Source organism: Coffea eugenioides, chromosome 1, assembly GCF_003713205.1.
Source record: "Coffea eugenioides isolate CCC68of chromosome 1, Ceug_1.0, whole genome shotgun sequence".
NCBI classification, from domain to species: Eukaryota; Viridiplantae; Streptophyta; class Magnoliopsida; order Gentianales; family Rubiaceae; genus Coffea; species Coffea eugenioides.
In genome coordinates this window covers 48,143,648-48,169,371 of record NC_040035.1, presented here as the reverse complement: position 1 = coordinate 48,169,371, position 25,724 = coordinate 48,143,648, and the positions used below count along the sequence as shown (strand labels likewise).

General features: G+C 36.3%; 3 protein-coding genes and 1 long non-coding RNA gene across 8 annotated transcripts; 1 reads left to right on the top strand and 3 right to left on the bottom strand.

Moving 5' to 3' along the window:
* Positions 1 to 2,208: 2,208 nt before the first annotated feature.
* Positions 2,209 to 3,747, bottom strand: LOC113774043 (protein SCARECROW-like). Its single transcript, XM_027318620.1, has one exon. It carries the CDS (start codon positions 3,745 to 3,747, stop codon positions 2,209 to 2,211), a length of 1,539 nt encoding a protein of 512 aa, XP_027174421.1.
* A 3,436-nt stretch (positions 3,748 to 7,183) lies between these two features.
* On the bottom strand, positions 7,184 to 14,692 carry LOC113782729 (serine/threonine-protein kinase tricorner). Of its 4 annotated transcripts, XM_027329766.1 has the most exons (15): positions 14,602 to 14,692; positions 14,262 to 14,346; positions 13,415 to 13,733; positions 12,630 to 12,804; positions 11,800 to 11,883; positions 11,477 to 11,718; positions 11,155 to 11,374; positions 10,553 to 10,632; positions 10,184 to 10,268; positions 9,128 to 9,259; positions 8,920 to 9,033; positions 8,785 to 8,835; positions 8,513 to 8,597; positions 7,969 to 8,025; positions 7,184 to 7,672 (listed from the first exon to the last, which is right to left on the bottom strand). In XM_027329766.1, exons 3-15 carry the CDS (start codon positions 13,636 to 13,638, stop codon positions 7,554 to 7,556), a joined length of 1,668 nt encoding a protein of 555 aa, XP_027185567.1. In that variant the 5' UTR covers positions 13,639 to 13,733; positions 14,262 to 14,346; positions 14,602 to 14,692; the 3' UTR covers positions 7,184 to 7,553. The 4 variants fall into 4 exon arrangements, with proteins under 4 accessions (XP_027185567.1, XP_027184816.1, XP_027148810.1 ...); XM_027329015.1 differs by having other exon boundaries at positions 14,262 to 14,656; XM_027293009.1 differs by having other exon boundaries at positions 8,785 to 8,832; positions 14,262 to 14,656.
* Positions 14,693 to 16,540: 1,848 nt separating this feature from the next.
* LOC113749508 (ABC transporter I family member 19-like) lies at positions 16,541 to 19,985 on the bottom strand. Its single transcript, XM_027293268.1, has 6 exons — positions 19,763 to 19,985; positions 19,484 to 19,644; positions 19,148 to 19,199; positions 18,729 to 18,865; positions 18,108 to 18,194; positions 16,541 to 17,361 (listed from the first exon to the last, which is right to left on the bottom strand). The coding sequence occupies exons 1-6, from the start codon at positions 19,896 to 19,898 to the stop codon at positions 17,074 to 17,076; spliced, it is 861 nt and encodes a 286-aa protein (XP_027149069.1). The 5' UTR covers positions 19,899 to 19,985; the 3' UTR covers positions 16,541 to 17,073.
* A 519-nt stretch (positions 19,986 to 20,504) lies between these two features.
* On the top strand, positions 20,505 to 24,098 carry LOC113776889. Of its 2 annotated transcripts, none has more exons than XR_003469136.1 (4): positions 20,505 to 20,571; positions 21,481 to 21,524; positions 22,202 to 22,262; positions 23,423 to 24,098. It is a non-coding gene; the product is annotated as an uncharacterized LOC113776889 (long non-coding RNA). The 2 variants fall into 2 exon arrangements; XR_003469135.1 differs by having other exon boundaries at positions 23,414 to 24,098.
* The last annotated feature ends 1,626 nt before the right edge of the window (positions 24,099 to 25,724 follow it).

Below are 25,724 nucleotides of genomic sequence, written 5' to 3'. Positions count from 1 at the left end.
ACTGTAGATGTATGCTGGGGGTATTTTTAAAATTTAAAATTTTATTAAGATCTTTTTAAAATCTTTTTTTTTTCTTCTCTACCATAACCACCTAACATCTCCTTAGTCACCAGACAATAGCACTGCCCCACTCATTTTTACTCCCCTCCTCCCTTTTCCTTGGTCACGACTATCAATCTAGTTGCGAGCAAGGAGGAAAGGGGATCAAGAGATGAGTGAAGGAAGAAGAAGAGGAAGAGAGAAAGAATTGGGAAAAGAGTAGATGGTGGTGGGGCTAGTGAAGGCATCGATGGTGGTGCTAGAGAGAGGAAGAAGGAGCGGTGATGATGGTGAACGAGAAGACCGAAGAGAAGAGAAAAGAGAAAAGAGAGATGATGGTGATAGTGGTGGATAGAGGAAAAAAGAGTTGACGGTTTTCTTTTTAAATGTTTTTTAGTGTTTTGTTAGGTATATCTTTTTTTTTTTTTGATGAGTTTTGTTAGTTATATCTAAGATTCCATTTTAAGTGCTATGGGATGTATTATTGTAGCGTTTTATGTGAAAAACTATATTTTTAAAAAAAAAACTCCCGATCCAAACAACTTCAAGAATGTGGGAGTTGGTGGCTCGAAAGACTGCTAGATTTGCTTTGCCGTTCAATCATCTTTTTCCCCAGATCCAATCAAATTAGGACTATTAAACGAATTGAACTGTCCGTTAGTTCAGCTCATTTAGACTCATTCGTGTTTAATAACGGCTCGTTCAAAATTTTATATGAGGCGAGTTCAAACAAATATTTTAGCTCGAAGAGTAATCGAACGAACAAAAGCTCATTTGCAAATTTAAACAATCGTTTGCGAACATGAGCCTAATTATTATTTCACAAAACTTATAGTTAATATTGTATTCCTAATTCTAGGTTTAATTGTTCGCAAACATGGGTCTAATTATTCGCGAATGGCTCGTTTATGTTAAACAAGTCGAATTCGAGCTCGAACTTAAATTGGGATTTTGCTTAACAAACCAAATATGAACACGGATTTGGAACTCAAATATTGTTGAACGAACACGAGTTTTGTTCGAGTAGCTTAACGAACAGAGTTCAAATATGAGATACTAGACTCGATTCGACTCATTTACAATTCTATCTTAATTTGTCTCATTTCCAAATTACCCCTAAAAAGGTTTTTACCTCACAATTTGTTTTTGTTCAACACGCCGTTATCGATGATTTCTTATTTTTCTTAATATTTATTCCTTATTTAAGTGATATTTGTATGCATTGAGATAAGTAAATGTTTTTAAAACTTAGGCATTTAATTCAGTAAAATATCATATTTTCATTACTCTCATGTCTACATGATATATTTTAAAATTGTTATAAAACATAATTATTTTTTATTTTTTTAATCATAATCAAACACGATCATTTTTTAATTATGAATTAATAGAATTAACAGTTTATCGGATACAATTAAGAAAGATAGAAAAAAAAAAAGACAATGTGTATTTTTTTTTGGAACCTATGAACCTTTGGCTTTAAAAAAAAAAGGGAAAGAACCTATGAAACTTTGACTTCTCTCTCTATTTTTGATTTGATTTAATAGGAGATATTGAGCTTTTATAGGGAAGGGTAAGCGTTGAGCCAGGATCTTCTGCCTGCCTTTGCCTAGCGAATATCCGCATTTTTATAACTGAAGTGGTCCGGGAAACAAATGGAATCGCATTTCAGCCCATATTTTCTGATTGGGCAAATTAAACAGAAGCCATAAGTCATTGGAAAATTAGCCCATTCCAACTTTGAAGGAAAGTCACCTATTATTTGATTTGATAATTATAATTTGAGCACAAAAGTTTGGGGATTAGCGAAAGATCTCAACAACCGAAGCCCGAGTTTGTTACTATATAAGTTAAGAGGTTAACTTATTTAATTTTCTATCTTTTGTTTGGTGGTTAAGATATTTTGTTGAGTTTAATCTTGATCCGATCGGGAGTAAGGGCCTCAACGACGAAGTATGCCGGCCGGTCCATCGTTCTCCCATAATTCGTTGGTTCTCATCAAATGGCAAAGATTGCAAAGTATAAGTCGGTGATCTACTGACCAGCTCTCACAAGTCCCAGTTCAAGAATTTAAGATTCTGAGACGAGACAATGACCATGGCAGGATTCTAAACTCTAAGGCAGCGTATAACAACTAATTTATAACTTTTGTAGAATGCACAGGTTGAGCTATCTAGAAGCAGGAGAAGTCCATGCAGAAACTGAATACAAGCTCGTATCTTTCCAACCAATCCTCAGAGTTCCATCTCCTTGCGCGAGGCTATAACCGTGAGACGGAGGGAACATGTTGAGTATCAGTTGTGCTTGGGCCATGGAGTTGGTACTCATGGGCATCTGCATGAAGCCATTTTTCAGGAGTTCACTTCTCCAATGCCTGAATTTATCCTCTCCGCTTCTAGCTGGTCCTCCAATGGCCAAAATATTGTTGATTTCCCTATACAGCAGGCCGTGTTCGATGCGATGGCGGCTCGAGTCATCGCTTTGCAAGTAAGCTCCGAGAGAGTCAAAAATGGTGGAGTAGTAGTGAAGCGAACCGACGAATCGGTCCAAGAAGGAACCAGCATGGGCTATTTCTTGCTCGACTAGCGTAATCACCCTCGGTGATAACTGTTGGAGGAGTCTCATTGTTTTCCAATCGGGCCCCGTGGCATCGTACAAGGAATGTTGTAGCCAATGCACGGCAACAGCTTCTCCTCTTCGAATTTGAAACATCGAGGCATCAACATCTCCGAATTTCCTTGCAATCGGATGGAACTCGAAGGACATTCCCAGGCGTTTTGCGAAATTAGAGAGTTGCTTCCCCGTCTCGATCAGAAGCTCCATTGAAGTCCCCATCCCGGTCATCCTAACGTGCGGAGGGCCCTCCATTCTCGTCGCGAGGATGTGAAATAGAGCCGGCCATTGCAAGCCTTGCATGATGTCAAGATCAATAATATGAACACCGTCGCGACGGTGGAATGCCTCGAGGATTGATTGGTTAGAAGTGAAATGTGCGAACTTGACGAAGGGTGCAATGTTGTTGAAGACTTGGAAAGAGCCATGTATACTTTTGTAGTTGATCAAGGGCGAGCACATCCCCAGCCAAGAGTTGACAACCCTACTAGCCATGGCCTTGGCAAAATAAGCCACTACTCTTTCAGCACAAGAAGGCCCGTAAGGGGTGGCCATTTGCGTTAGCTCAAGCAACATTCTATGGGCTTCAGCGATATTATCAACCGATATAGCAACGGCGCACTCCAACAGCAGTGTCATTAAGTTCAAGCTTTGGTCGTCTGATCCTTTAGCCGTTGATCCTCCTTTGGCGTCGTTGCTGAAGTTAGTGATTTGGTCCCCAAGCTCAGCAAACCACTGATGTTGCTGTCCGGCGCTTTCAGTGGGATTTCTCCTAGCGGACTTTGCAGGTCTCAATTCGCCCAACAGTGCCGGAACGATGTTGTTCTCAGAGGTCTGCAAGCTTTCCGACAATCCGGTTTCTGGCTGGTTTTCGACAAGTTGCTCGGTGACTTGCTGAACCCACTGAGGAAAATCACGATGATTTCGCTCTAGATGGTTGATGCCTCGATTGTCAATCATGGGTTTTGTGCAAGGGATGGAATTACTGCCGCCGCCAGGAAATCCAAGACTGGCGTAACTACTATCCCATTGTTCATGGGGTTGCATTATCTCAATAGCCCCACGACGAACTATGTCGAACCCTCCTTTGAACATTGACTTTGATGGTCAGTGTCAGGACGGTCGGAGGAGGTGGACAAGGAGGAAGCTAGGAGTAGTGGAGTGGAGACTGTGATTTCAAAAAGGGCAGCTAATTAATTTTATAGAATGATGCAGGCCATTTTTTTTTGGAAGGTAAAGTAGCATGGATGGGACGACCAATTGTAATAGTCACCCTCTAAGTGGGTAATCAGATGATTAGGACATTATTTATTGGATTAATAGGGTGGCCGGCATAGTCGGACAAACTAATGAAGATAAAAGCTAACCTCCAAAATGCACGTCAGTTTGGTAGTGACCTTACTTATTCACAAATGTTAATTTATACACAAGCTTGATATCTACAACATAAATCTTTACTTGGTCAGGTGTCCCTGCTGTCCGGAGAAGACATGGACTTTTAAGGAAGCAAAGTGTAGTACAAAGGAAGTTAAATTACATAACATAATGTGGTAGAATTGCATTAAGATACCCTACCTGATTATAATTAAATCCTTTGCATATTTAAAATAGTTGTCACGCATTGCGGATTCAACTAATTACTCACTTGATTACAATAGTACTGATTGGCCGAGACATAAAAGCTAGTAGTATTAGTATAGGATGCATGGAAGACCATTTGTTTCAAAGTTTCTTAATTAGTATATGATTATGATCGTACTCATCTTTAGAGATGCATTTCCCTGTATTACCTCATTAGTTAATCCCAATTTGTAACAAAACCGAATTAGTAGATCAGTGGAGGGGAGCTCATAATACTTGGGATGCATCATTTCGAGTTCTTGAGATGAAAGATTAAAGGGTTGGTGAGAGGTTTCACCTGTAATTTTGATGTGGAATGATGCTGCTCAGTGGTGGACAAAACCTATATATATATATATATATATACACTGACAGTACATACACTATCACCGTTGGACTCATGACGCATGTGCAAAAATTGAATTTCAAATTCAAATTTTGCATAGTTATCATTCATCTAACGTTGACAGTATATATACTGTCAGTGTAAAAAAAATTAATTATATATATATATATATATATGTATGTATGTATGCATAAGCCTAGTATTATGGTTTCTGATTGTAATAAAATTGTACGAAACGGTTCTCTAGTGTATGATAATCATTTATCCATGATATGCTAATAATATGTCAAGTCAAAATGACGCAGTTGAACAAGAAAAGCGGAAAGAATGTTGGTATTAACGATTCTAGAAAGCATAGCGGTCGCTAATTGGATACTCAACACAGTCGCACAGTAACGTTGTCAGGGCGTCTAATATGTTCTCATCGATGACTCCACAGGCCAGGGAAGAATACAAGTTACGACAATTTGCTTTGCCAATTCACGCCAATGGGCATCAGTGACTCAGTAATGGTATCAAAACTTACGCCAGCCATGGTGATCCTCGTGATCTGGAAAAGAGATTTCGTGACTAAACACTAAAACGACATTCAACTGTACATGACATGAAAAGCAGAAACTGGAAAGGATTGACGTCCAAATTGTAGGAGAGTACTTTCTTTGTCAACGATCGAGGATCAGTCATTTTAATTAAGTTGAGTAGTCGATCATAATGCATAATATTTCGAGTGTGACTGCTGAAACCACCACTTTTGTCTCTAGTGATCTTTCAGCCTTAATTTTGTCGAAATCAATAGCTTCAATTAATGCATGTGTACGCCCTGATAATTTTTCCTCATTTTCAGCTGCATCAGTAATAAGTGTACTTGATATGATCTGTGCGAGGGATTGTAAGTAAGAGATCTTGTGTTTAAATCCTCGTACTTACCAAAAAAATTTTAAAAAATACGGCCGGTAATATTTGTTAGAGCTAAAATCCTTTTTTTTTTTTTTTGGTCAAAGTAATTTTGTTAAAATGACAAGCATCTCTAAAATAATAAAGTGAGAGCAGGTGATTTTTTTATGATCAATTGCGCACACATCGAGTGTGCGTCGATCACCAGTGTGATATAATGAGTGTGTTTGAATAGTAGATTATCTTTGAATATGGTGTACGTGAAATAAAAAAAATTTGTTCAAAAATACATTAATGCTATAGTATACTGACGTGGTTGGTTGATTGGAAATTAATAGCTGGTGATATATCGGTAGATTTTGCCGAGTCAAAGCACATCCGCGGACCGTGGCCTTCACGGCAACAATATTATAATAATAGCAGTATGTGGTCTATTTAATTTCTTGAAGCAGTTTTAGGAATCAGGACGTCGTTGCTTTCCAACTAATCCGGTCGCTCCTCATGTTTTACAGGGCGGAAAAGTTTAGCAGCCTTAGGTAGCTTCGTTTAGTATTATTTATTCCTTTTAATTTACGTCCTAATGACCAATATTACGTAATCATTGACCCTTCTGGTTCATGAAAATATTTAACATTCACATCTCGTCCATTTGTATTTCTTTAGAAGAAAGAAAAATCCAATAAACCCAAAGCTAAATTATCTGGCTGGAATAAATAAATAAAAATCCCTATCCAGTATGGAGTACGGTACCAAGAAAGCTAGCTTTGATTTAACTAACTAATCATTCTCCGCTTTCCCTCGTCTCGTTTATATCAACTTAGGCTAGCAAGGAACAAAACATTAGCGTCAGAAAACATAAGAGTTATAACGAAGCTTAGAATAATATCTTGATTGAAAATGATACTCTCCCTCGTTCCAAATTGTTGATCGTATTGGAAGATTCTTAATTTTTAAGAATGGTAACTCCGTAGCGATGTTATTAAATTTGTTTTCAAAATTGTCGTAGGTAGAGCACTAAATAGTATTGAAAATAGTACACTGTCTCCTTTTCAAACTGTTTGTCATATTTCGAGATTCTAACTTTTAAAAAATGGTAATTTGATGATGATGATGTTATTGGATTTGTTTCCAAAGTTGTTCTCGAAAGTTCAAATTTTAAATTTGAATTTAGTATGAAATACAGATATAGGTAAACGATAATATTGAAAAAATACATCAAAAATAACTTTAACTTTGATAAGACGACAAATATTTTGAGACGTTTTAAAATGAAAAACGGGACACTTTTAATGAGACGAAAGAAATACATTGTTATGAAACTTTTAATGGGACGAGAGGAATATACTGTTAGAACTCAAGAATTAGGAAACCACCACGAACGTTTCTAACTTTCTACTTGTGCATGTTTGTCAGGCTTCACAGTCTAAAACAGATTACAAATCAAAACCAACTTCAGCTCTTGGTGGGAATGCAGCAATTTCCTTCTTTTTTTTTCAAACCAAGAGGTTTTTGTCAATTCATTCATCAGTGGAGGATTTTGTCAATTCATTTATCTGTGGAGGATTTTGTCAATTCATTCATTTAAATCTAAGGAAAAAGCAAAACGAAGGATGGGAGGTACAGGTACTTGTAAGAAAATCAAGTTGAACAATTAATTGAAGACCTTGGAAGTACAATTAATGGGGTCATATGAACTGCATGTATTTTTTCCCACTATTTCTATATACACGTCGTTCGTTTGGAAAAGAATAACTTACATATCAAACATGTTAGTTCAGACCATCAGGAGGAATACAGCGGTTGCAGAAGCAAAAATGATAAAAAAAAAAAGGCTAATGCAAGCAGACTTGAAGGAGATTGGTAACTTCAAAACACCAACTTTCAAGCTTGTCTGACGCCAAACTATCAATCTTCAAGTTCCTAAAGCCGCTACTCGGTGGCAAACTGATATTTACCATATCAACTAGAATCGCCACCCACTTGGTGCTTCTGGGGCAGCCAGCAGCTCTTGCCATGAGAAAACGTCAACCAACCAAAAGAGCTACATGGATTTGTTATTCTGCTTCTCAGAAACTTCCAGCTGGGAAGGCAAGAGGTTCAAAAAGCTGCCTTGTGATGATGATCCATTACTAGCTGTTTCTGAAGATTCTGATTCATCTTCTGTTAAAAGAACAACACAGAAATAAGAAAATTTAAAAAAAATCCCAGCTGACTAAGTGCACAAATAACTTGAGCATTTGCACATATGATTTTGGCAAAAAGGGAAAGCCTTCTATGCATGCCACACTTTTTTCGCTTGGAAAACTGAAATTTGCAGAGCAATATGAATGGATATCCTTACAACAGAAGTAACCCAAATATCAAACACGTTAGCAGCTGCTGATGAAAATTGACTTTGGAATACAGATGAAGAGGAAGAAGAAGAAGAAGATGGAGAGAGAGAGAGACAGACATACCAAAGAGTGATTTGATGGTTGGCCTTTTTGGCTTGTTATTTTTCTTCTTCAGTTCAGCTGTGTCAAAAGACAAAATCTAAATTCAGTGACCTTAACCAATCACAATCAAGCCCCAGCAGCACAAACTAAGTTAAGAATCAAAGTCCACAGGAATCTAAATATCTCCAAAGTCTCTAACATCCTAGACCAGAATAAAGCTAGTTAAGCCAAATATATTTTAGGTGATTGAAAACCATGGCCCACGGGAAGTTGTCCTGAATGCCGCCCTTGATCGACTCATCCCTAGTACTTCGCTATGTCTGTCTCAACAAACTTGCGGATTAAACAATTCCCTCATCCCTGACACCCACCCCAAACCCCCCAGGACCCTTTTCTTGAATAAATAGGGAGGAAATCTTTAGTAATGAAGGCACATCATGAGAAAAAGTAAAAATGAAAGAAGATGATATTCTCTTAAGTGGGAAAAAGGGGCACTGAAGTTTGCAGATGCCTCATACAGCTGATATATATATATATATATATAGAGAGAGAGAGAGAGAGAGACCCATTCCAGGAACTTGATAGTCATTCACAATTTCAAAATTCTTGTATGTATACCCCACAAAGTTGATATCTTTTGACGAAAGCATCTGCAGTGAATTGAAAGAAAAATGTGATCAAATGAAAATAATACAGTAAAGATGATTTAAGAAAATAAAAATTTTGATACCACAACACAATAAAAGTGAAGATGAATGCCGATCAATATATATATATATATATATAAATATATATATATATTTAAATGCTTTCTAGTAAAGCCAACATCGAGAATACCTTTCTCCAGGGTCCAGATTTTGATGGATTTGAAGTTGCTTTTTCAGACTGCTGAACCAAAAATTAGAGACATAGGGAGAGAAGTGTTAGCGACATAACTAGTTCAGAGAAAATTACAACATCAAGTAACAGTACCTCATCAAATTTTTCAAAATTTTGAGTATCCAGCTCATCATTGACTTCTGGAATGAAGGCAGCTTCCATCTGATATATTCTGTCCCAATCAACTCCTTTAAACCAAGGATGGACCTGAAATCAAATAAAGTAACACTTAATTTTTACCACTTCTTTCATTAACTTATAGAAATGGTCAGGAACCAGCATAGCACACACCATACAACACCTTTATTTCATCTGCGCCTTTTGAACCAAGTCTCTGGGTGACATTACAAAGTAGTTTGCTAATGAGATCTTTTGCTTCTGCTGATAGCTTTGCTTCTTCAGGAAACTTTAAATGTGTTCTCCAGTTTACAATCTGCAATGCAATAAAGGTAAACTGTCTAATGTTAGTAGAAATTAAAATGACATGGCATTACCATCTATTTAGCAGCTCTGCAGAAGCAACACCAACCAAAAACTTAAAGAACAAAAATAATGTAGAAAAGTAAAAGAAACCACAAATAGAGGATGTTCTTATTTAATCATAGACACCATATATCTGCTTCTGATAAAAATACCACATAACTGAGATAAGTCTACCAGCCCCAAGTTCACTAATATGATAATAAGCTATATTGGCCTTCTTTGCCCCAACTCGATTCAGGCTTGCTAAAAATAGAATCAATCACGTGACTTCTGCATCTACAAATGTATAACTCAAGCACAAAATAACAAGTCTCCATAATGATATATCCAGATCCCAGACCCAAGTCTTACCACCTAGTTGAATTTTTTATTTCATCTATACCTCTAACATTTGAATCTTATAACACCTAAATTTACATCCCATAGCCATCACATCTATAAATGATGATAGCATCTCAAGAAAATAGGCCATCTTGCATACCACAAGTCAGAGCACCAATAGTTCAACAACAAACAGCAGGATTAAATTACGTAAACTCAACTTTAGATGTCATTATGCAAATTATCTTATCATCATCCATAAGATAACCTTACAGTATCCCCTTACTGAAATTAAACTACAATCTGTTGAGTACTAAAATTTTCTGAGCACCAAAATAACTAGGCAAAATGAAACAGGAATCTTGAACAAAACTAAATGAGTGGCCAGAGCATCATCATAATTCCTATGAATAACATAAGGCTTTACTTCCTAAACATATTAGGAGAAAGTCGAATTATTGAATAATTAAGGCATAATAATATTTGCAATTTCAACATAACATGCAAAAAACACATGACCTTAGATTTGCCAATTAGCGGTGTCAAAGATTACCTTCCTACATGTTGACATAGGATCATCAGAATAGAATGGTGGATATCCCACGAGCATTTCATACATAATAGCTCCAAGTGACCACCTGCACAGTAATGAATGGTGTCATCCTATCAATGAGAGAGAGACAGTAAAACTACTTCTTGACATTTTTTCATTGATATTACACACAAAAGAATGTCTTGTAAATGGACAAAGGAGTCCTGCAAGGGATCTTATAACTAAAAATGGCTTATAAACTCTGACTCTAGAAACATGACTTGACCAATACATCCCTACACTAGAAAAACTGAAGACTTCTAAAGGAAGCTAAGTGGATCAGGGAACTATTGACGTAAAAAGAGACTAAAAGATCAACAAAGAACTAACCAATCACATTCCATGCCATAACCTTTCTTCAGCAGAACTTCTGGAGCAATATAGTCAGGTGTACCAACAGTCGAATAAGCCTGTAATGGCCCAACATTGATTACTCAAGAAACTTAAAAGATGGAACCCTGTAGAATGGTCAACATCTAAATCTGGGAAAGAAAAAAGCCACCAAACTGCTTCTATTTTGTTGATGAGCTGAAGCCCATTTATAGCCAAAAATGGCCCCTACTCCATGCCTTGAAAAGGTAGCTAATCACTTTCTTATAAATAAAAAACTTTCACCAAAGAGTAATAAGGTGGAACTTCCTAACAAGTAAGGAAACAGCTAAATTTCAATAACAAGGAAGAAAATTTTAAAATTACAGATACATATGAAAAATCTTCTTTTAAATGTTGTTGTAGAACTTTTATCAGCTAAAAAGTGAAGGAAGCCCTGTTGATCCATCCCATGATTCTTAAATTAAAGAGAAAATAAGTATGTTCAACAGAGAATCAAGCAAAGCAGATGATAAAAGCGATAAATGAAAAACATTAAATGTAACCTGAAAAAGTGCCAAAACACAAGACAGAAAAATAATCTTAAATGGAGTGGAACTTACAAGCATCCTTCTATTTTTCTGCCAATGTTGGAGTTGCTCTTGCTGCGTGCGTTTTGGAGCTGCAGGCTGCTCATCAACTCTTGATGTTCCATTAAAGCTGTCTCCTGTTGAAAAATCCTTCTCTTGCAAAGTACTGCAGTCTAATGGTTTACACAATCCAAAATCTGACAGCCTCAAGTGACCATATTTATCTAGAAGCAAGTTGTCAGGTTTAATGTCTCTGTAGCAATCAACCAATAGGAACAATCAGATATCTAAGGCACCACTATAGAAAGATAAAGGAACAGATCAAATTAGCATGCATCAAAGTCTGGATACAGACCGATGAATGTAGTTATGTATATGAATCGATTCAATAGCCAAAACAGTCTCTGCCACATAAAATCTCGCCTCATCCTCAGTTAAGGTATCCTTTCTCATTAGTAATGTCATCATATCTCCACCGGGTAAGTATTCCATGATGAGATAGAGGTACTCTTCATCTTGAAACGAACAATACAGTTTGACGATGCAATTGCTGTCAACCTCTGCAAGCAGATTCCTTTCAGCTTTCACATGCTCAACCTAAAATGATCAACAAGCTGAGAATTATTAAATTAGAAAGCAAAACCATGATATCAGGTCGGACGATCAATTATTAGGTACCTGGCCTCTACGCAGCATTTCTGATTTCTTTAGCTTTTTCATGGCATACACGTGACCTGTAGTCTTTTCTCTACAAACTCTTACCTGGAAAGAAAATGAAGCAAAACAGATATCATAGCAGGCTATTTGCACTTCACCCCAAACAGTCACAAGTAGTTTACAAAAAGTTCTGCATTATTTCCAGTAACTGTCAGACCAAAGAATGAAAGCTGGCCACAATTAAGACTGGTTAGTTATTAAGGGGCATAGTTAACTTGTATACTGCTTTTGTTCAAATTAGACCGTGTAAGAGTTAGCCCCACCCAATATTTGGACATGGGCCTCCAGATCTTATCTCATCCAAAATCTTATCCATCAATAGCCACATGAAAGAGGGGAAACTTAACTCTGTGCATGACTAAGTACCAAAACCAAAAAGCACCCTGAAGGAACTAATAACAACAGATAAGCCACCAGAGAATTTTCCACCAGTTGGCATCCCAAGAGTCTGAAGAAACACGTCACATGAAAAAGACACAAATATTTAAATTTTAAGTAGCAAAGCATGAGTAAAGTCTACAAGTGAATAAAAGCCGATGCACCTAGAATCACCAAATTTCATGTAGTCCTGATCTCCTCACATATTAGAAAAAATAAATAGATTCATGTTGTCTGGTAGTGGTTATGTGCCTGTACGCATTGTTCATATCAGTTTTAATGGCTGAAAAAGATATCTGACAATTAAATGGACCAAATAGTTTGATTGCGTATATAAACACCAACAGGATTTAATGTATGGGAGACCCAATAAGCTGGAGAAGAAAGTCAATGATCTCATTGAAAATCCTTACCTCCCCAAATGCACCCTTCCCAATCATCGTTAGTAACTCAAAGTCATCAGCCCCCATTTTGTGCCTTTGGAGACGCATATATTCAGTTTCCTTCTTCTCCAGAAATTTTAGCAGGTTATTTTGATCTTCCTCTGAAACATCAGCATCTGCCAACTTCTTCTCCAGTAGAGTTCGTCTGCTCACAGAAAATAGAGGTAACTTCGTGATTTTCTAAAAGAATCTTCAAACTTTGTTTCAACCAAAAAAAATGAGAGAAAATGTACCAGCGGCAGACAATTATCAAATAACACTGGACAAATGTATTGCTAATTGGTTCCCCACCAACAAAATTTCATGCCACGTGTATCACTAGGGTACATTCTGCATGAACTTGTAAGGCATGTATAAGGAATGAATTCATAAAACTCTTGTAGCAGAGCATAATTGTTGCACAGACCGCTGGAGAATAAAAATTTTATACAACACAATGGCGTATACTTAATCGGCATTCAGTTCAGCCAAATACTAAGATATTCAAACCTAATTCTACCACAAAGCAAAACACATGCATACCAATTACCATGATCTGCCCACAAGTAGACAGACTATCTGATGCCCCAAAAAAAATAAAAGGACAAAAGAAAAGTACCGGAAAGAACAGCAGCAGCAACCACCGTGACTGACATTAACCAAAATAGTGGAAAGAACAATGCATCTAACATTAAGACATGAAAGAACAACATTTCACTACCTATTATTGGACACCAATAATGTAACTATCCAACAACTTAAAGAGAATCACATACCGCTCCCTTCTTTCTTGCAAATTTTTCATCTGCGCCTTGTAATGGTTCTCTATATATTGCTTTGCTGCGGCAACCTTTTGTTTCGTTATATTGGAGGCATCTTCAGATGATAAAGACTTTGGATCTTCCCTTCCACTGTTAGCCATTGAATCCTTCTTCTTTGATGATGACTTAAAGCGCTCGCGTGGTTGAAACTTCTGGAACCAACTTCTTGCTGAGTCCATCTATTTTCCCCCAGTTCATGAGGAAGCCAACATATGGCTCCACAACATGTTTCTCATCCTAAACAGATAACACACTCAGCCCGAAAGTGACGATCCTAAAAATGGCATACCATTTTCACAAATTTCAATACAGGTGCATGAAAAGATCACATTCTCCATATAATACACGAAACGAAAAAAAAAATGGCATATTAAAAGAAAGAAGAAAAAAACCAATTCCATCAAATATTTGAATTCACTGTATCCTTTTCTGTTTTCCGGGCTGAACAGAAAATAAAATTTGATTCCAAAGAACCAGTTTTTTAACCACTTCATCGATCAAGACTTATAAATTGGACAATGCAAAAACTGCAAACACATTAGTTTCTAACAGAAGACCAAACGATACCGAAATCCTGAAAAGAAAAGGAGGAAAATCTTGAAAAGTTGAGGGGCCGCTTCAAAAGGGTCAACGGATCAAGAATTCAACATTCATGCGCATATTTCAAGCTCTTTCTTTTTCTTGTTCTCTTTTGGCGAACAAAAACTGTTCGAGCCACTCAAATAACGACGTGAGAATTCGTTAAAAGCATCAAGAAAATGACAGAAAACTGATAATTAGAAGTGAAATGAGGAGACCATACCTGAAATGGTAGAGAGATCGGCTTACGGTCAAATCTTGGCGTGTAAGAGAAAGGGAGATAATAGTTGATAACCCGATCCGCCAAACTGCAAAGACCAGCCAAGAGGGACGTGCATATATAAGCTAAATATGTAGTGTAATTGGATTATTACTGGCAGCAATGTACAATAGAGGAATCAAGTTCCCGCAAAGTGCAAACAAATGTATGTGGATGCGTGTAAGGGGTGGACAATAGATTAGTGACAACGATTTTATTATAATAAAAAAATGCAGTTGCAAGGATGGAATTTGAGAAGAGGAGGAAGATATGGAATGGAGGAAGGAAGGGAGAAGGCAAGGACAGTTAATCCGGCATTTTCGCAGGTTGGCAGTAGTTCGGGACTTGGTCCCGCACCCCCGAAGCACCCCTCCTCCTTATTCTTCTTCCTCTTCTTTTTTTTTTTTTCTTCTTTTTTAGGTTGAAAATCTATCAAGGATCTACTAGCATTAACCATCAAAAAAAAATAAAAATTGTTTTATGTTTTCCAAACAAAAATTACGAGTTATTTACTAGTAATACAAATATGCCTATTGTGGGTCCCCATAAATGTCTATCTTTTCATGCTCGTTCCCAATAATATTACTTTTATTTATTTTTTGTGAATTGGAATTGGGAATAGTAACCAAAATAGTTACTACATCTGTCAAATGCTAATCAAGCCGTGATGATGCCTGATCCAGAAATGATTTAGAATCTTCTTCCTTTTTTATTGGGATAATTCAAAGACCTCCCGAGGTTTCTAACAATTTCACTAGCCGCCCCTAAAGTTTGTAAAATTACATAATAGAGGTTCGTGTAATTTTGTAAATTTTAACTTTAATGGAAGTTTACGTAATTTTATAAATTTTAATAGATGCTAGTGAAATTGTTAGAAATCTTTCTCCTGAGATTTTTGAAATTATCCCTTTTTTTTATTTTTTCCCTACAGCCCTACTAAAGTACTAATCATCATCATCATCATCATCACTCAATTTCATATGATTACATCTTTTCATCCTCAAACCCCTCTTGATGATAACAAAAAGTCAAAAAAAAAAACAGAATCGCATATCTTTTCCACCGAGAAAGGAGATTTCCACATCAAATTATGCTCCCCTTTGCTACTTAATCCAGGTACCATTTGTAGACTAAGTAAACACCTTTCACATGGACGTGCATACACGACTAATAATATTTAATTGCAGACGGAATGAAATTGTTGTTTTAGAAATTACACGCCCTACGTGCTTTGATGAATACACCACATTATACTCATCAAATTCGAGAATATTAAATTCTAGTCTGGGTATTCCAAAATATTGATGGAGATAGAGCGAGTAATATAATGTACCATTTCGCGTGGGCTAACACAACAAAATGGACCCCAAAAGAAAATTCCCCGTTAAGTTTTATGAAAGCTTCATGGATTATTTTAGTGACAATGTAATATTACTTTTTATTTTTAAGCGTAAGTGACAGGTCCTAATTTTTTTTTTTTTAAATGTAAATGAGAAGTTTTGAGTTTAAGATCATGTATTCACACTTTCTCTCCGTACCACCCAATCCATTCCTCTGTCCAACAGTCTAATGTAACTAAAAAATTAAATATAAAAAGCATTGATTCCTTTTTTTTTTTTTTTTTTATAACAGGCTTTTGCTTGGTTAAACAAATACTAGGCATCATTCTTGGTTCTAATGAATGATATATCAAAAAGATGATGCTGATTAATTGATGCAATGATTGAAAAAAGTAGTAGCAAGCAGAGCACAGATAATCTCTACCCACAAGCAACGATGTCTCCACTCTCCACTGCAGCAGCAATGAAATATTGAAATGAGACAAATGATGAATCATGTGTTATCCTTAGCCAAAATACAATACGTGTCCTTCAATAGACGTGACTACGAAGCAGGAGAAACAGAAGCATCAGATGTGACTGCAGTCACTCTCAATCAGTCCGGTCCAGAAGGGAGACAAACTCTTGTCAGTATGCTTGCAGTCACTCTCAGTCAGTAGTGTAAACTATAAAATATCTCTGGTGCAAGTGAAAGTCGTTCAAATATTCACCACTTTGGGGGAACTGCACATAAAAGGCTTTGAAAGTTAAGTAGTCACTCGACCAAGACAAGAAAAGCTATCTCCATCACACTGATCAGTTGGGTAGCAAACGTTGGACACCAGGGGTCGTCGTTTTTTTATGTCCTTTCTTTTTCGTTAACTCGTGATTCGTCAGCCTTTTTTAGACGTAACTAGCCATCCGTAATGTTTCTAATAGCACTTGCTAGTCATATTCACATCACGCTACAAATTGATGATCATGCTCTGCTGAGTACATCAATAGAAAGAGGCACTTTACAAAAAAAAATGTGGGCAACTGAGCCTCTAGGATAAGATTTAGCCCCATGACATATTACATTGTGGAATAGGAATCTGATCTTTCTCGATCCCAATCCCACCACACCAATGTACGGGAAAAAAAAGGAAAAAAAGGAAGAAAGAAAGAATCCAGTCTTTTAACTGCAGTAGACTTACAATGCCACTAGTTGCAGATTCATCACTAATCTGACCCAGAGAGAGAATTTCTTATTAAGAGGAGGCGTATGCAGTTTGCTCTGCACCTTTAACCTCACAAGAAAGAGTGTTGCCATGCTACTCTTGTATGAATCCCAATCCTTGGACTTGGAGAATGTCAATAGCTTTGAGACTTGAGTTAGGCAATTTATCTATCACCTATTTTACTGTCTCGTATATCATAATTATGAAAAGAAATTAGATTCCTTCCAGGAGATAAGATCACCTATAGTATGCCATGTGTCTGGACGATCTAAAAGGAGAAGCATCAAATGGCGAGGACTTCCGGACTGGACTTTGAGCAGTAATGTGTTTTTTCTTCTCAACCTTGGTTTCAGATCGAAGCCAAGACTCCACAACTGACAGTAAATTTGGGGAAGCCTTTAGTTCTGAAAGGTCAGATAACTTCTCATGCCTCTTCAAAATACCTTCTTGAATGTATACAATATCTGTTGCCCATGTCTCCAATCCATCAAATATGTGCGTTGCATAAACAATTGTTGCTCCTCTCTGTAATTATCAGGCAATCAAGAATTCAAAACAAGATCCTGGTGAATTTGTTGTTAGGATGATAGCACATTTCAGGAATTAGACTGACAAACCCTCTCATGTACTGCATCCCTGATGAAATTGATCACACTTGTAATTGATCTCTAGAATCGAGGTATGTACCAAACAGGATGCGGGTAACCTTCCTACCTCTCTCTTTCCAAGCTACACGTCGAACAAAATACGGTCCTCCCTCCGCGCCACCCCAACTGCCCCCCCCCCCACCCCCAATAAAAAGAAAAAAAAAATACTTCTGCCTGCTTTCTCAATCAGAGATGATCCAAAGATATTTCGACTCTACTCATCCTGAAAATTTACTGGCCTGACTACAGCAAAGAACCCCAAATTTGCAAATGATCACTCCCATCTTATAAAACAGAGTAGGATAACCACTGACATCATACATTTTAATCCAACTTAATACAGAACTTTTCTCTTCTTTTTTAAAGGAGCGTATCTAAGAAGGTATTAGATAAAGTCTTTAGCTATAAATGACCAAAAAGAAATAAGGCCATAAATGACCAAACTAGATAATTTAAATTCAAGCAGTTTGCAAAAATCAAATGTAAGAGATTCTCATCAAGCCATACAACATGATTGCTAAATTAGGTAGCACTCCAATAGGCATAGTGATTTAACAACAGAGCGAAGAATCTAATCAATGAATCCTGATGATCAGTGAAGATGAGAGATTCAGAAGTGTATACCTGCTCGCATTCTTCCCTAAAAAAATCTAGCAAGTCCATCCTTGCAACAACATCCAGGTCAACAGTAACCTCATCCAGTAAAAGAACCTGGACGACCCAATGAAAATAGTAAACAAGATCAGCAAAGTACTAGTAGGAGCTAATATGCTTGTGATAGCGCAGACAATTATGTCAACAGTGGCATGGCAAGCCACTTTTCAAATCATACATGCTGAGAAGCTTTAGGTCGCTAACGAATAAAGACCATTCTAAATCAAGAAACACAGTAGTTGTGGAGGAGAAAAAGAAGGGATGAAGTACAGAAAATGCAATTTATGAAAACATCAGCAGTACATGGGATATTTGCCTCCGCATCTCAGCCTAGCCCTGAGGAAACAACTAGCATATAGATATAACAATGACAATAAAGTTGTATAATACTAGAAGAAAGCCACAGGCATCTGAAACCAGAAACTTTTTGACCCACAGGTTTCTTAGTTTGACAAGAATATATACAGTTTGATTAGAAAAAGTCAAAGACAAGAATGAATCTAATATACATGGAAGCCCAATGACTAGCACTGTGTACATGTATATCAATTTCCCATTCTTGTGGTCAGATCCAAGTCGAACAGATGTAACCTTGAAAGGGTGAAGGAGACCCATGCAGATTTGGACCCGACGCCGTTGACCATCAGAAACCTTATGCATCCTCCAATGCAGATCAATATCTAGTAGTTCGATCAACTTCTCTCGCCTAACAGGGTCTACCCCTTCCACTGGATAGTGACATGCAAACAGTATCACGTTACAAATTAATCTACGGTATAAATCGAATTCAAGCCAAAAGAATTTAGTACTATCACTGTGTCAAGTGCCAACACAGTTAGATAGCTCAGACTCAATAATTATCAGCTGTAGCATATCACTACGATACCTGATAAGAGCACAGTGCTAAAAGGTTGAATTGCAGAAACGATTTTAGTCACCTCATGCTGCTAATGAACTAGAAATAACAATGACAACTATGAAATTTCCATAGCAATACAGATTTCCCTCACCTCCAAATATCATATGCTCTGCTGAGAAGTCTCCCTGAAGTGGTATTTCTCCCTGAAATTTTGACAAAAGTTTAGAATCTCAGACTGACCTTACTAGGGCATACAATGTACGAGCAAGAAGCAAAGGCAAAATCCAACTAGAACTAATTGAAGAGAAATATCATGATGGGCATGACCCTGTTGAAGACTTTCCTTGACCCTAAAATCATGCAAGTAAATGATTTTTACCATGTTCTAATGAGTGACATTTATTCGAAGAAAACGAAAACACAGAAAGAAACCCGTGGGAAAAGAGAGGAGTAAAGTGCGAAGAGGAATGAGATTAAGAGAACTTACAGCAGAACCAACATTTTTACTCCAGGAATCTCCCAGATAGGCCAAGTCGCCGCTGCAAACAAGATTGGTATCGTGAAAAGCTGATAAATTCAGCACCCGCACCACATCCCTTCCCCCAACCATATGTTTTCCAGCCAGTATCTTCAGTAGAGTCGTCTTCCCTGTTTGTTAAATTATTCAAAATTCAAGGAGGAGAAGACGTCAATAATCAAACCTCGAATAACCTCACTCACTGTAAAAACATCAAATTGGGAGGGCAGGTGCTAGCCGGGGGCATACCGGAGCCGTTGGATCCGACAAGGAGACAACGAGATCCAGGAGATATGTTGATGGTTAAATCGAAAAAGAGAGGGGTTTGAATCTCATATGCAAATTGCATGCCATTCACTTGAATGCTACAGTTGGATTCCTCCATCTACAATCTGCTTATGAGCAATTTGTCTTAGGCAGGGGAAGTAGTTTGAAGTTCGCTCGGTGCTTCGGGGTCTTCTGGATCTCAATATATCTACCTTGTATATAAGAAGAATGGGGGGTTTAGTGTTTTGCTGAAGTTGCTGACACATGGCACAATGGATGAATTTGGAGCTTTTTCTTTTGCTTTGTCTATAGGCTTCACATTGGAGCAAATGTGCTGACAATGGGCAGATCTCGATGGTAATTCGCATGGTTCCATGGGGTATTTTGGTCTTTCCAATGTGTCATAAAGGTGAAATTTGTGGCTCCTAAATTTTCTGATATTGACTTTGCATTTTCTTTCTCTATAATGCCTTTGTGGTCCGGTTTGGCCCATAAATTTGGAGATTTGTGTGTCCGTTTATTATGTTTGGTTGGGCTTTCTTGTAATTTTAACCATGTTTGTGCCCTTTTATTGTTCTTTTCCTTAACCTTATCGTGATTACCTGGTGGGGTGGAGACCGAGGAGTCAGAAATGCCCATTTTTCCTCTCCTTTCTTCATCATCAGTCTCACTCTTCACTTCATCTTCCTTTCAATCATCCTCTAATTTCTCTCATCTTCTTGCTCTTTTCTTTTCTTTTCTTTTTTTTTTTGTTTTTGATTCTGACCGAGAGCAACAACAAGAACAACAAGGTAAGACTCTTTTTCTTTCTCATCATCAAGACTTCTTTAGCCTTTTGGATTTTTTGGAGGGTTTACCAGTCGAATTTTAACATATAATATGTATATATTTGTGATGTAAATTTTTTCCCGGTGATGTATATTGATCCATTGTATTTGTATGCGGGAATTACTGCATTATTAATGCAGAAAAGAGCTCATAGCAACACCATCTCCTATCTTGAAGAAGCATAGATAGGTCTAAAAGTGGAAAAAAAATAACAAAATTTACTGCCGAAAAGCACCTCTTTCTTGAAATTTAAAGATTTATTATGATAATCATCAATCATGCATGTCTATTTCATCGACGGCGTTTAGTCAAAGGTGAATATACGTTGATGGGCTTTAATGAAATGGGCAAGAAGAAAAGAACAAATAAAGAAAGGAAAGCAAGAAAAGAGGAACAAATGAAAATTTCTGATATTTACCAAAAAAAAAAATTTTTCTGATAAGGGTGGCAAGCAAGAGAACAACTTACCTTTAGATTTGAGGACAAAGAGGGCTCCAGCATCAAGCTCCTGCTTTTGATCATTTCCAGTCGGTTGAAGATTATCAGCAACTTCTCTTTCTGATGCTATGGAACTTGGATTCCGAGACGAAACCATGATGATGATCTCTTTCTCTTTATGGGCTTTGATGGATTGTCGGGTATATGGTCTGAGGGAAGGTTGCAGAAATTACAGTAAATTTGATTTCTTTTAAAAATAAATATCTTTCTGTATATATTGGCTTTCTGGATTTATTTTTGGATGTGTAGTTGAAAATTTAGATATATGTTCCCTTCAAGTGCAATCTTGGAAATTTTTTTTGTACATGATTGTCTTTTGTTTTCTTTTTTATCGTTAGTATTTATATGTACATTATAGTTTACTCTTGTTTCAGGTTTCTATGACAAGTTTCATGAGATCTATGTTCTCGACAGAGAGGTAAGCCTTCTTTTCTTTCCCTATGTTTTTTAAACCACCTTACAAATTAGTAATTTCGTTGTATAGTTATTTGTATAAAATTTCCTCTTTCAACTCTTATTATTTTACTTGATTGAATTTCATGAGACAATAAATTGTATTTTTTTGCTCATTAGCTTTTAGGGATGTAACAATTTACGAGTTCCATACTTACTAAGATTGAGGGTAATAGGTTGTGACTTTAGTATTTATGTTCACTTGTAGGCTTCCTATTATTGAAATTTGCAAATTGTTTTTTTTTTTTGATGACCTTAGGAATTGATCAAGATTTGCAAATTAATTTTTCAAAGCTATCTTTGGGGGAAAAAAAAAAGGTCCTTTCCTCCTCTACTTTGTTAAGTCATGAATCATTCCATCTCTTGATATTCTCTCTTATGTTTCTAGACTACAAAACCTTAAAAAAAAGGATAACATGGACAACCTCATTGAATTGTTTGCAGGAAAGTAAAAGAAATTTTTGGTTCTCAGAACTCTTTTTTTTTTCATTATGGAGACACCAAATTTCCTCAATAATATGTATTATTGCCTTTTAAGATGGCTTTTTCTTTCCACCTCATTTATCACGTACATTCAATAGATGATTTTACCTTTTTTTAATCTCTTTTTTCCAATTTCCCTAATTCAATGTGTATTGTCAGGTCTCTATACTGAGCTGACGAACATTAAGATTTGTTATCTAACATTCGGTGGTTAGTTAAGGTACTTTCTGTCATACTTTTTGTTCTTTAATAGTTATCAAGAAATTGTGGGCTTTTTACAACATGTATGTGTTTTGTTTGTCCACTGCAACTATGTATTATCAGGAATTTGTATTTAATTATATGTTTTTGGTAGCATGTTAACTATGTTCTAAGTGATACGAAATAGGACTCTTTCTTCTAAATTTTCAAGTCTCAACTTGTGCACTGATTATTAAAATCATTGACATTGATGTATTTGCTAATAATTGGGTTTTCGATTTTAGTTTGCCGAGTTGCATATTTGTTAATTTCAATGAATTCATTTGAATGAAGACAATAGATAATGCTTTGCATTTGATGCTTGCAAATAATAAGTGGTTCATTCCACTGGGGCAAATCTTGCTTTATTTTTTTTTAATCTTTAATCCCTTTTCATGTATTTGCTTGCAATAGATTTCTTTCAATTTGTAAACCTTCCAATATGTAAGTTGTTGACTGGAATTGTTTACAGCCTAGAAGGGCTTGACTTTTGATGATAATTTCATGGGATGCTTGACTTCAAAAAATTAATGATAAATCTCATTTTGTGCTTGTGAAATGAATGGTGGAATTTTCTCTTTCTATAAGGCAGAAGTGTTGTTTGGATTTAAGCATTTTGACTTCTATTATTTTCTTAAGTATGCTTTTATTTCTATTGTTTTCTTAAACATGCTTTTAGTACTTCTGGTAATAAAAGAGTTTCACTCATTTGCACTTTAGATGGTTAGGTACTGTTCTATTTTCTGGTGGTGACTTTCTTTTAATTTTCCAAAGATTTTTCACAATTCACCTTGAGAATGAAAATTGTGATTCAACTTAAGGTGACATAGCTATAACAAAATAAATGTGCTTAGGAATAAAATGAGTTTAGGAATAGTCTTAAGTTTTTATCAAATAAAAAAGGTCAAATCATTTCTAATGAAACTATAGCGTTACTTTGGCATTGATTGTAAACTATGGAAACATTTTGTTTTATTATTGGTTATGCATGCAAGTTCTTTGTGTAATTTTCTAACTGAAGGGGGAGAATTGGCAAGCATTAAGGGGAAGGTTCAGTGATTTGTTTATCTTTATCTTCTACTTATATGCCTGTGATTGTGTTCAAGCGTGTTCTAACACTTGATTGAGAAGTTTGGTCAGCTTTTGCTGCCACAATTGTTGAAGAAAAAAATGAGGAAGAAGATGAGAAGTAAGAGAAAGTAAGGGTTAAGAGAGAGGGAGTCGGATGGCTAATGAAAGCAGTGGAGAAAAGGGTACCCGGTACTATCACTGAAAAGTTGGGAGCAAGTAACCTTCTCCCATGAGAAACAAAGGGAGAGGACGTCTCGAGACTGGAGTGGTTGGGGTTGGTGGAGTCGTTCCTGATTTCCTGTGAAGAGTCTGAAGACCAATGCACTACCAAATAAAGGAAACAGAAAGCAAGGTCACGTGCGGGAAGTAAAAGAATAATGTACTTTTGCATTTGACCAAAAGTGACTTAGTAAAACGTTTCACCAATGTCAGCCGAGGTGAAATAAGCCAAACTTTAGCAGCTGAACAAACTTCCTCCAATGAAACAAGCAAATTGCAGCCGAGCAGAAATAAGCTGAACTTCCACTCTGGAGCTGCCACGTCCAAGAAAATAATGTACATCAAATGGGTTCTGCTGTACTATGTTTGCACGTCCAAGAGGATGATGGAGATTTAAAAAATGCTATTTTGTGATGTCTTGGCGTTTATGAGCTCAACTTCCACAACCTAAACATTCAAGATTAAAATTAAACTTGTCTACTTTTCGTGTTTAGAATGCCTATATAATTAGAACTTCTTTTCAGCATTACTAATTTTCACTAATATGCCTGTATAATATAGTTCCGTTTTATGCTTCCATTTGATTGTACGCATTTTCACTAATTTTCATTCTCGCCAACATTACTAACTAAACATTATTATTTATTCTTCACAATTTAGAATGAATAGCTTACATATATTCATTCATTTATAGATATTTAACTTTTTGGGAAATGTGGCCACAGTTTTTGTCGAATTGAAAATGTATAATGTTTAAAAAGCAAACAACTTTTAAATAAATTTTTGATATCTTTACTTAGCTTTCAGCCATATTTCAATAAAATACTTTTCTTCCCATTGACTACTTATTAAAATGAACTATTTTATCACATTCAACAAAAAATCCCTTTTCATATTGCTTTATAAACTCTTCTCCTTTACGTTTCTTCTACAACTAAATTTTCCACATTTTTTGGCACCAATCAATACATCTCAATAGGCATTGGCTGTGCGTACCACACTGATATGAACATAACTACAAAAAAATGTTAGTTAATTTCAAATTTTTCTTAGTACACTTCTTCCACCATCTACACATGCACATGATGAATATCTTTGATAGCACCATCTTAATTACAAAGAGCCCAAATTATTTTATGCCAATATATATTTTGCAAATCGACACCTTAACCACTAAATCTTTTTTTTAACATTTTCCTTTATTGTTTTACTATTTTCAAAATCCAGTGTACCTGTTTTTTTTTTTTGGGATTTAGCAATGTCATGCTATATTGAAAAAAAAATTTATATTATCATTACAATTTAGAATGAACATCTTGCATATGTTCATTCATTTATAGATATTTAACTTTCTTTCCATTAAACAACAAATTCCCTTTTCATATTGTTTTATAAATTTTCCTTGTTTCTTGACAGCAATCAATTAATCTCAATGGGCGTTGGCTGTGATCAATTAACCACTTGTTCTTTTGTGCACCTTAATGGATCTCAATATGTGATCTTTTGTAATTGCAGCTTATGATCGCACTTTATATTAAGTATTTAGCAAGTCATCTCATATCTCTGTAAGACTAACTTGCACTTGAAGATATTAAGCTGTTTGTCAAACTACTTGCCAATCTTTTATCATCTTCTCTTATCTTTTGCAATGCTAATGATTTTTTTGTTTTGTTTAGTCTCATATTGTTAGCTGCATACTTGATTGGTAATTTATAATTTTAAGAATGCTATTTCACAAACATTACTGTTAATTTTATTTTATATGAAAATATATGACAACAGATTATAGGGGGCCTAGGCTGTGCTTAGCACAGCCGATAACCTCCTAGTAATATATATACGTACGCATCTCTTGGTTCGGTTTGCGTGGCGTTGCGCTGCGCTGCCGCCACCTACCTCAAATAGTTCCTTTCGCTTAGTATATTCGCTTCTTTTTTTTTTTTTTTTTTGTGAAGCATAGTATATCCGCTTAGTATAGGATATTCTAACTAGTACGCTAGACTAGTGCTATTTAAAAGTAATTATTAAGACACACATAACCTCAAATACAACTTAAAAAAGAATTAAAAAAAAAAAATGTATCCTACAACATTTTTTTCTTCCTCCGCCATCCTTGCCTGTCCTCCCTCCTCCTTTAAGAGTCCTGGGGCCA

What these genes read in the sequence shown, in the direction of transcription:
- LOC113774043 (XM_027318620.1), bottom strand. Translation starts at nt 3,747, where the DNA reads ATGTTCAAAGGAGGGTTCGACATAGTTCGTCGTGGGGCTATTGAGATA.
- LOC113782729 (XM_027329766.1), bottom strand. Translation starts at nt 13,638, where the DNA reads ATGGACTCAGCAAGAAGTTGGTTCCAGAAGTTTCAACCACGCGAGCGC. An exon ending in AGAAAAATAGAAGGATGCTT is followed by an intron (nt 10,633 to 11,154) that starts GTAAGTTCCACT and finishes GGGCCATTACAG; the next exon opens with GCTTATTCGACTGTTGGTAC. An exon ending in AATCTGGACCCTGGAGAAAG is followed by an intron (nt 8,598 to 8,784) that starts GTATTCTCGATG and finishes AATTCACTGCAG; the next exon opens with ATGCTTTCGTCAAAAGATAT.
- LOC113749508 (XM_027293268.1), bottom strand. Translation starts at nt 19,898, where the DNA reads ATGGAGGAATCCAACTGTAGCATTCAAGTGAATGGCATGCAATTTGCA. An exon ending in GTCTCCTTCACCCTTTCAAG is followed by an intron (nt 18,195 to 18,728) that starts GTTACATCTGTT and finishes TGGGTCGTCCAG; the next exon opens with GTTCTTTTACTGGATGAGGT. An exon ending in TTAGGGAAGAATGCGAGCAG is followed by an intron (nt 17,362 to 18,107) that starts GTATACACTTCT and finishes TGATAATTACAG; the next exon opens with AGAGGAGCAACAATTGTTTA.